At 33.7% G+C, this 9,854-nt stretch overlaps 2 protein-coding genes across 3 annotated transcripts; one reads left to right on the top strand and one right to left on the bottom strand.

Annotated features, from left to right (window-relative positions):
* The first annotated feature begins 1,247 nt into the window (after nt 1-1,247).
* Nucleotides 1,248-2,461, top strand: LOC110421695 (uncharacterized). Its single transcript, XM_021435344.2, has 3 exons — nt 1,248-1,877; nt 1,994-2,062; nt 2,177-2,461. The coding sequence occupies exons 1-3, from the start codon at nt 1,821-1,823 to the stop codon at nt 2,249-2,251; spliced, it is 201 nt and encodes a 66-aa protein (XP_021291019.1). The 5' UTR covers nt 1,248-1,820; the 3' UTR covers nt 2,252-2,461.
* A 1,382-nt stretch (nt 2,462-3,843) lies between these two features.
* LOC110421694 (NAD(P)-binding Rossmann-fold superfamily protein) lies at nt 3,844-9,626 on the bottom strand. Of its 2 annotated transcripts, none has more exons than XM_021435342.2 (10): nt 9,402-9,626; nt 8,410-8,527; nt 8,242-8,330; nt 7,964-8,019; nt 7,826-7,881; nt 6,541-6,634; nt 5,862-5,941; nt 5,410-5,452; nt 4,796-4,890; nt 3,844-4,227 (listed from the first exon to the last, which is right to left on the bottom strand). In XM_021435342.2, exons 1-10 carry the CDS (start codon nt 9,452-9,454, stop codon nt 4,048-4,050), a joined length of 864 nt encoding a protein of 287 aa, XP_021291017.1. In that variant the 5' UTR covers nt 9,455-9,626; the 3' UTR covers nt 3,844-4,047. The 2 variants fall into 2 exon arrangements, with proteins under 2 accessions (XP_021291017.1, XP_021291018.1); XM_021435343.2 differs by having other exon boundaries at nt 4,796-4,887; nt 9,402-9,624.
* Nucleotides 9,627-9,854: the final 228 nt, after the last annotated feature.

Here is a 9,854-nt window from a genome sequence, read left to right as displayed (position 1 = left end):
ATGTTACATTAACATCAAGTAACATCGAATGATAAATAACATCTTAATTAAGTCAACTATTAATAATAAAGATTAATTTGATTCAAAATAAAAATATAGTGACTGAATTAAATATCATAGAAGAATAAAAACTAAGTTAAATTTTTTAAATAATTCAAAGATTTTTTTTAAGTATTATACCCAAAAAGAAAATTAACAAAATTCAAATTTAATTACACATGATTTAAACATTACAATTTAATTTTGTATTTATTAATCATGTTACAGTGGTTGTTCAATCATGGAAATAAAGAAAGAGAGATGATGAGTTGTTTAATGTGCACATGATATTTTATCCGTATCTTTTGCTTTGTTTGCAATATGAAAGAATAGTTATCAAACACATCTGAAGTACAGTCAGCATCCAATCGGATATGACTCAAATGGTTTCCATTTCTTTTTCTCCTGAAATAATGGCATTCTATTTTAAAAGGGATATGTTCAAAACTTCAAAACATATCGATTTGATTAGTCTTTAGAATTTTTTGTCAAAGGAAAAAAATGTTTAAATTATGCCTTCAATTGAGATTTTGTTTCTAACCCTTTATTCTTAATTGGTCTTTTAGCATGTGCTTCACATGATAAAATAAATTTTTATATTACTTAAATTCGAAGAAATTTCAGACAATTAAATATAATACCCCTTTTTTTTATTTATTATCAATTAGTTTTGGAGATTGAATATATCTTTTAAAATTTGATGGCACCGTACTCTCTGTATCACTATAATGGCACTTTCTAAGATCATTCCTAAAGTATTGGAATCCAGTGATTTTGGGTTTTTTTTTAATCTAAAAATTTAACTGAATTATATTTCATGTTAAATCAAATTCTTAATTATGTACTATTCTTGTAAGAAGCAAAGATAAATGCTTCTTCCTTCAATAACAAAAAAAGGAAAAAAAGAAAAGAAAATTCTGATGAAACCAAATAATAATTTCCAAAGGAACCAGCCAGCTGTATCCAAAGAGAAGATAATAATTTTAGCTGCCAACCAAAGGGGAAAAAAATATGTTACCTTTGAAAGTAAGTCTTTACATGCTATCTAGACCTTCCCAGGCTTCTAGCTATATGGAATTTCCATTAAAATACTTATATTTGGAGTATACAATTTGACAACTATTTTCTATTTTCTTTGAAATGATGTTTGCGTGGCAAAGAAGGATGGCTTGGATTCTTTATCTTATGGGGGAAAAAACAAACAATACTAAAATTGTTTCTATGGAAACATTAGCTAGTCGGTGGGAGACTCAGGGCCTGCATTAAGCTATTAGCCTATTGGGCAACAGTCAGACTAAGATATGCCTTTCAGTGAAGAAGGAAAAGCATATCCATGCATCAGTTCCCTGCCTTTTGACAACAGAATGCGAGTACTACTTGGAGAATTCAGTTCAAAAAGGTTATCATGGTATTATATATCATGGGTGTTGTAAGTGTGCACAAGCATAACCATGCTTGAAGCATTTGCTCTTGTGTGTCTTGATTTTAATCCAACCTCATCCAATGCAAAGGATCTGTCCATATATACCAAACTCCAAAACCGCAACTAACTTCGAATTGAATGTTGGATTGAGCAAACACTATCCCTGGTCTAAGGGCTGAAACAGTCCTACTTCAACCGATTTGGTAACACTAATCGGAGAACACTCCATGTGGCATGTCTTGCAAAGGACCGTTATTGATCAGTATAAATATCCCTTCATGTAATGAGGTTTGCATCACCAAAGTTTAAGATCTAAGGTATTTACTTGTCCAGTGTTTTAATTTGTTCTTCAACGAAGATGAACCAATCCCAGAATTCAAGCTTCCAAGCTGGCGAGGCTAAGGGCCAAGCTCAGGTGAGTGAAGCAGTTTCACGGAAATGGATGAAAAGATCAGATATATATATATATATATATATAGTTAACATTGTACATGTCATTTGTGCCAATTTTTTCCGTTTGTCTTTTCTCAGGAGAAGACCAACCAGTTGATAGACAAGGCTAAGGATACTGCACAATCTGCTAAGGAATCATGCCAAGAGGTCCAAGAATTGTTTTTTTTTTCAGCTTCTTTTAGATAAGTTGATTATTAGATGCAAGAAAATTTTCTCTTTGCGAGTTACTGACCATATATTTCAACTGCAATTCTCTTGCAGGCTGGTCAGCAGATGAAGGCCAAAGCACAAGGGGTTGCTGATTCCATTAAGGATTCAATGGGGATGAACAAATGAAAACTGGTTGATCGATCCCACCCCACTGCCTCTTTGGCACCTGTTTGTTTTTGAGCTTTTGGTTTTGGCAACATTTTCTTCGTTTTGCGCATGTATCCTTCGAGCTGAGAAGAAAGATTCCGCTTGGAACTTTCAGCTTTTAATCATGTTTGAGTTTTTGAGGCATATTTACAATATGTTTATTGGCTACAATAAATGAATTGGATTGTGTCAATGGTGCCAGCTACTTAGAAGTGGTAACAGACCATAGAAAATATCAGTTTTTCCCTATTTCTGTCCAAAAAGGAACACTAAAAACTACCCAGTTGCTAGAAACATTCTTGTTCGTTTGTTGCTTTTAACACTCATGACACATATTCAATGATGTCAAGGAATGAAGATATATATGCCATGAGATAAGCAGTTTGCAGACTAGGCAAAAACTTATGAATTATACCATATGATGTCAGTACTTGTAAAGGGAAATTTTCAGGTATTCCCCCTCACCATTGCAACACAAAGTGTTTAATTTCAACTGCAAGAAATTAACTAAACGCAGTTTGGAACTTGAAATGTCCAGATTCTGCCTTTCCATTGCATTCGTAGTGATTTTCCTACTGGGGAGGAAAGCATCTTCTCAAGCTATAAGTAGAAGCAACTTTTGAGTCACTGACTCACCAACTCTTTATCAGCAGCATTCTCCCTTTCCCTTACCAATGATATCTAACCAGGTGAAAGCTCAGAGAAGTCTACTACAATAAAATTTTAAGAAGAAAAATGCTTTCCTTTGATGTGGAAAATTCTGTAATGATCATAGACAAAGGACAATCCTGTTACAAACTCAATGCTCCTTACTGCTAATACCTTGTGGCTAAAATCAAGTATCAGTAGTCATATAATCTTAGAGAAGAGAAGAAACTCCGCATGCAATAATTCAATAGTTTTTAAGGAAGATATTATAGATTTTGACTACATATGGCATGAAAGGAGCCTTTGCCCAAGGCTGTTGTTTCCAACTCTAAAGCAGTGATGTTAGTTGTATATATCCAGCAAGGAATGTGGACTCACGAACGAAATCTACTTAGGTTCACTTGTAGATATTTGTTGTTGTTCCTTTGGCTTAATGCAGGAAGCCAAGTGGGCGTCAACAACTACTATATGTTCATTTTTGTTACAATCCTTGTAATTTCCTGATTTTATTATCTGTTTTCGCATTCTTAGTTATCATTGGGTTTTAATCAAGTTAATCTAGGATTCTGCAGTAATTATTTCTGGAATTTATAATGTTCGGGCACCGATAATTAAATTTTAGATTTCTTAAATTTAAATTTTAAAATAAAGGAGATGAAATATATATATATATATATATATTATTTCTTATTGAATGAAATGAAGTTGGTCTCCAAATTTAAATATGTTGAGTTTATTCATTGTTTTTACTTTATAACCTGATTTTTTGCATATTGAACTTGATCTGCTGTGTTGAGGCCTTAACTTACAACATTTACCCTTTTAGGCCCAAACCAAGCAAAAATGAAATGATTTGTGCTTCCAAAATCTTAAACAACAGCATACACCTAAGGAAGAAAAGATGTAATCAAATAAAAGCTTAATTTTGAAAATAATATCACTAGCTATTTAATTGCTTTAGGTAATGCAAATGTCAACAAAAAAATAATCATAGCATAGAAGGGAAACTAGCTTTACACTGCAAGCATGGAGACATAATGCCGTTGGTTCAAACTTAGACAAGGTAAACTAAATTGAGGTATGTTTATGATTGGAAAAGGAAATTGGAGGAAAAATACCTAACAAGCCTAAGCCGACTTGTGTTGGCCGTGTTGTAGTATTCCATACACATCAACAATACCAGAAGGAAATAGTGGGTCTATTGCAGCTCTAACAGCAACCTTTGCCACTGATGTCACCTTGACTGGAGGTATAAACAGTGGACCGATAAGCGGTATTCGAGTTAGAAACTTTGCATGTTGGAGTACCTGCAGTAAACATACAATGAAACAATCAATTAGAGCAAAAAGGGTATTCCAACTTTTCCTTCTTGTACATTTTAGCACAGAAAAATACCTTGACGATTCTCTGCTCTAAACAATTAGAGCAAAAAGGCATGGCCAGTGGCATGCCAATAAATGAATAAAACATCCATGAGTATTTTACTCCAATAGCTTGGATGTTTCTACTGCTTTAGTCTCCAGTTCATGAAGTCAAAAAAAAAAAAACCTTTCTTTCCATTCATTTATTTTAACAGGTCAAAGTTAGAAATTAGAACAAGGTATGAGCCAGTCATGCATGAACACTTCCATTAAGGAAAGAAAGAAAAAACCACGGAATGCCTGAACCACATCGGAGATTATCGTCTTAGAAATGTACAAATTAAGTAAAAAATCGGTAACTGTCTAATGTTGAGAGACTTTGATATCTAAACAGGGGCCAAAGGGAATTGGGCATAGGAAACAATTTTTTACAGGACGCAGGACCATGCTGGAAACAAATAATCTAATATGCAGGGAAGACAAGGGTAACAATTTTCAAGCAGTCAGAACTTACCATCTGCAGTGGAGCTCCAATGGCACCGAGAGGCAATTTCATGTTCCCAACTTGGCGTGTCCCATGTATAAAACCAGGCCTCAGAATTATGCCTGCTAACAAAAAGAATAAAAAAGTTGTTAATAATGTTAATCAAATCCAACCAACTGTGAGTGAAAAGTTTCAAAAGAAAGATAAAAAGAAATCCAATACGCATTCATTCTGACCACTTTCTGACACTTACAGTCATAACAAATTGATTTCTTCATTACCAGATGAATCAACTATCAATAATACTGGCAATAAAGAGCATACAGCATATTAATTAACTTGAGGAAGTTGAAGAAACAGAAATATATCTTCTCATCATTTCTCCCAAAGCAAACTCATGGATGTTATAGAAAGCAACCTCCCCCTGCACCCCACTCTTTTGCTTTACTTTTTTTTTCAGCAGAACAAAGGCTACAAGTCCAAACATTCAAAACTTCTTAATGGAGAAAGATGTTCTCAAGTGCCACCACATTATTCCAAACAAACTAAGCTGGGGAAATATGTCTCAAGTATTTTTGGTCTACGTCATCCATTTGTCTAAAACATGGATATATCAAATGTAAGCTCCAGGATAGGAGACATACCTCCATCAGGAAATTTATCATTTAACTCAGCTTCAGTCACTCTCTGCATTAGTTAGAGTAGAAATGTGCCTTCATCAGAGAAAGGGATGATAATGGAGTGTTAAACCTAACATGTTTTTCATAATGTTGCATCAACTATAACGAGAATGACTATGTCCTTTTGTTACATGAGAAAACAAACAGGATGATACAAAGTACAGCATTAAACTTAAGCAAAACCATACAATATAAATTATTCTATTGACAACAGAACTGTTACCCTTTGTTGTATTTGTTTAAAAGATGGACTTATGAGAAGCATCAAGGCAGAGTTTTGTCTATATAATTTTAATTAGTTCGACAACAAACAACAAAGCCTTTTTCCCAATGCATGGGATGTCAAGTGCTTCTACAGCTATAATTAACTTTTAAGCACTCCATTGGCAGCCCATGAATGAAGATAAAGGAAGTACCTTCCCTTCATAATATCCTCGTAGTAAATAATACAACAAACCAAAGTCAGCAGCAGATACATAGACAAATCTCTTGACTCCTGCAAAGGGTTATTGTGGAAGAATGTCAGTGAAAATATTACTTCTCTGGTCTTAAATTACTTATATATAATTTGTGCTTTCTCAAAGGGGCCTAATTTGGTTATGAGACAGGGAGATACACTGAAAACAAATTGACAAAGATTAGCCTAACTAATGTCAAATGGTCATGCAATGAGACTAATCAACCAAAGTTGTGTCATCAAATTTAGCACAAAATTTTAAGTCTTGGTCTTTACATACAACTTTAGGTTTCTGATTTTATCAACTGAATGCCTTCTACCACACATAGCCATAAAAGATTGCAAGAGGAAGCATTCAAGCATTTACTTTCCAATCTAAATATTAGAAAACAATTTGACAGCATCAAAATGATTTATATCATCATAATATCTACAGTTCTCTTTTACTGTATAATAATGACTTCATTGCCAAAATTTAGAACAGAGAATGAAGATTAAAGATCCAGCATCATTACTGAAAATCAATCCAAAAGAAAAATTGCAGAGTTTTTGTGCCAGAAAATAAAAAGAAGGCAACTTCTGTAAAGTATTTATGCTTTTATCAGTAAAACTAAAAAAGATATAAGATATTGCTTAACTTTGTTCCACAGCAGCTCTAATAGCATTTACGTTTGCTGTTCCATTGATTCTATACATATATGGATTTGAGCCAACGGCACCAACACATGAGATCTATGAATTGCACAAAATGAAACAGGCGTCAATGCATAGTGAGGAAAGGGGAGATGTTGAAGTGGATAATGAAAGAAAAGAGTGTACCCTGAAAAATGAATGAAGGAAAAGAAAGTCAAAAGTAAATTGCCTCATAAACACAGTATCAACAAACACACATTACTTGTCCACACACATACAGAGACAATAGTAAGATGTCGTTGCAGACACATTATCCCTGAAACAAGCACTCATGTACATTGAGCCCATGCACATACATGCGCTTTTCCTTTCATGTGCATGCACACAGACATAGAGGGCAGGTAGTCCAGAGGAAATGAGAAATAGAACAAAATTACCATAAGAAATGTCATGTAAGAATCTTGAATTTTGAAGCATAACATCCAAAAAGATAAGAACTCCAATATAAAATGCTCATTAATAAAACCTCATACATGTATGTTACAAGCTTAAGTTATATCACAAGGACATGAACTTGCGTTAGAATAAAACCTACATGTCATTTCCACACCTCATTAAAATCAGAAGAAAGAAAAAAATTTTCAACAGTAGTAGTTTTAATGGAGTGAGTGAGATGCAAAGGAAGACGGAGAGCTGGAAGTTAGAATATACCATTGATGGAGAGGTGCTTTCCATAAAAAAAAATAAAAAAAGGAAAGATGGAGAGCTGCAGCAGAGAGTAGAGTAAAAGAGAGCAAAACATCTGCTCTATTGTGTTTGGCATTTTTGTTTTAATAATCTTAAACCAGGATAAAATAATAATACATAAACTTGTTAGTTTACTCTCCACCCCATCGCCAAAGTATGAAGAGGAGAGAAAAATACTATGCTCTACTTCCTCACTTTTCCACCCATTTACTCTACTCACTTCTAGCTTCCAACTTTTAAATGCACTGTTAATTGAAACATTACTGAAGTCCCAGACCATCTTTGGAAATTGCACAACAAAATGGATCCTCAAGGATGATTGGAGCCATTTATCAGTTCCATTTGCTTGTGGTATTGTCAGAAAATGATAATAGCACCATTTTATGGCATGGTGGTGAATTAGAAAAACTGCTAGAGTACAAGCATACATATAATGATCCTATTAAATTCAAACGCCCATAACAGATTTCTATATATACTATATTTAATGTGCTGTATTATGCTAAATTATGGCTGTACCAACTAACAGTCTTTAGTCTTTACCACAGAAGTAGCTTCACTCATGGCCTGCTTCAGTGAACCAGGTGAAAGCAAATCTCCTGTAATTATGAGGGAAAAAGTTTATTACAGCCTATTGAACATTTACTCAATTGAAATATGTATATTAAACACTCCATCAACCTTTATGCCAGAGAACATCATTAACCCAGGAATCATGCAAAGATGGCCTTCCAGACCTAGCAAATATCAACAAGGGAACTGTCAAGATACACGTGTGTGTAGTGCTTGTCTTCTTAAAATTTTATTGCTATCATATGATTAAAAGTATATACAAGTGCTCATGTTATATCCCTTTTGTGGAACCAAATCTTTCATGGCATATAAAAATGATCTGGTACAAAAAATAAACATGTTAAATTAGGAATTGGGATATAAATAGAACAGTCAAAATACAATACCTGCTAAGGCTAGATACAGTTAAACCTTGCTCTAGAGCTTCTCTACATATATGTGAACCAACAAACCCATTGCCACCCAGGACAAGTAGCTGATTAAGATAACTACCAGTCAGCGGGAAAAGAGAGAATAACTAGATTCAGGGAACACTTAAATGACGCCAAAATTACCTTCCCTGTTGGTGGTCGTTTGGTATCAAATGTTCCAGCTTCATCAGTTTTCAATTGATCATCTATCTTGTTGAAGCCTGTTGACAGTAGTCTCCCTTTTCTTGATATGGTTGTTCCACTGTCTCACCACCAAAAAAAAAAAAAAAAAAGGGGCATCATGGAATATAGAAAAAGGAGAGGACATAAACATGACCATCTGGATTATCAGAAACCTATCATCATTAAAGATTTGTATTGTGATCGATTATAACCATTTTAAAATACATATCTAATGGTATGGGTATTCTATGATTTGTTTGTCAGAAACAAATCCCCATTTCAGCCATCTTCTAATTCTAAGTGCAATGTCCTTGTTAATCTCACAATCTATTTCTTAATGGATGCACAACTCAAAGTAAGCATCTTTTGGCCATTTATAATGGACTGATCATCTTCTACCTCAACTTCTACAACTTTTAGGTTGTTGCTTATTTTCCTCTCAGGTCTTTATAACCATCATCAGCCTTTGGATTCTATTATATCAAAAGCAACCAGGTTACGCTCATCACTTATCATAAACTAATACATAAGGAAATGAAAAATTCATCAATAATTGATCTAGCCCCGAAGAAATTAATAAACAAAACTTTGTTTAGGAATAGAAAAGATATTTTCAAAAATAAAATTATCTACTTTTAGAAATTACAGAAACATCTTTAGAAACAAACTGATTGATAAAACAAATAAAATAATAAACCCACAAAGAAAACTCCTTAGATTCTTTTTAAACCACATTTTTCATTACTAGATAATTAGTACATCAGTGTAACAACAACCCATTTTACCGAAACGTCCACATAGCTCATTTTGACAGACAACAGTATAAGTAAACAACGAACTTGGGAAATCCATCAGGAACCCATGCTAAACAAAATCATAAAAGCATCAATTGAGCTAACTATTTGCATTAAAAATCACAAATGAGCAATGAAATGTAAGAATGCTGCACTTACGAGAAGAGCCTGGGAAGGCAGGACCGTGAATGGAGCAAACGGGAAACTGTCATCTCCCCGCGTGCAACCTGTTTTTTTCTGGGCTATCTTTGTTTGAGTTAATTAAACTCTCTTTCGAATCAAGAAAAAAGTGTAACTCGGCATCGCTTCAGAACTTAGGCACCACTTTTTGTTATATTCGATTTAACATCTTCAACTTTCAACTAAGATCCCAGAAGAAAGTTAACGCATGTAAAAGAGACAAGTTTTTAATTGTTAACTCATAAGTTCTGTTTTTTTTTTTTCACCCCCAAAATTTTAATTAATTTAAGTAAATTCCCATAAGTTTGGACTTTAGCAACGTATGCTTGCTTGAAATGTTTTAAACGTTAAAACAAATTAAAGATTTTAAAACATGAAATAAAATGCTTGTTTGGTCTGATTTTTTTAAAATTTATTTATCTCTAAAAGTCA

The sequence above is a fragment of the Theobroma umbraticum genome, unplaced genomic scaffold (assembly GCF_002168275.2).
Source record: "Theobroma umbraticum cultivar Fairchild unplaced genomic scaffold, ASM216827v3 scaffold_130.0, whole genome shotgun sequence".
In the NCBI taxonomy this organism is placed as follows: domain Eukaryota; kingdom Viridiplantae; phylum Streptophyta; class Magnoliopsida; order Malvales; family Malvaceae; genus Theobroma; species Theobroma umbraticum.
The sequence above is the reverse complement of the archived record's forward strand: the minus strand, read 5'-3'. Positions and strand labels throughout refer to the sequence as shown.

What these genes read in the sequence shown, in the direction of transcription:
- LOC110421695 (XM_021435344.2), top strand. Translation starts at nt 1,821, where the DNA reads ATGAACCAATCCCAGAATTCAAGCTTCCAAGCTGGCGAGGCTAAGGGC. An exon ending in AGGCTAAGGGCCAAGCTCAG is followed by an intron (nt 1,878 to 1,993) that starts GTGAGTGAAGCA and finishes GTCTTTTCTCAG; the next exon opens with GAGAAGACCAACCAGTTGAT. An exon ending in CTAAGGAATCATGCCAAGAG is followed by an intron (nt 2,063 to 2,176) that starts GTCCAAGAATTG and finishes ATTCTCTTGCAG; the next exon opens with GCTGGTCAGCAGATGAAGGC.
- LOC110421694 (XM_021435342.2), bottom strand. Translation starts at nt 9,454, where the DNA reads ATGACAGTTTCCCGTTTGCTCCATTCACGGTCCTGCCTTCCCAGGCTC. An exon ending in TGCCTTCCCAGGCTCTTCTC is followed by an intron (nt 8,528 to 9,401) that starts GTAAGTGCAGCA and finishes GTGGTGAGACAG; the next exon opens with TGGAACAACCATATCAAGAA. An exon ending in TGATAAATTTCCTGATGGAG is followed by an intron (nt 4,891 to 5,409) that starts GTATGTCTCCTA and finishes TCTTTTTGTTAG; the next exon opens with CAGGCATAATTCTGAGGCCT.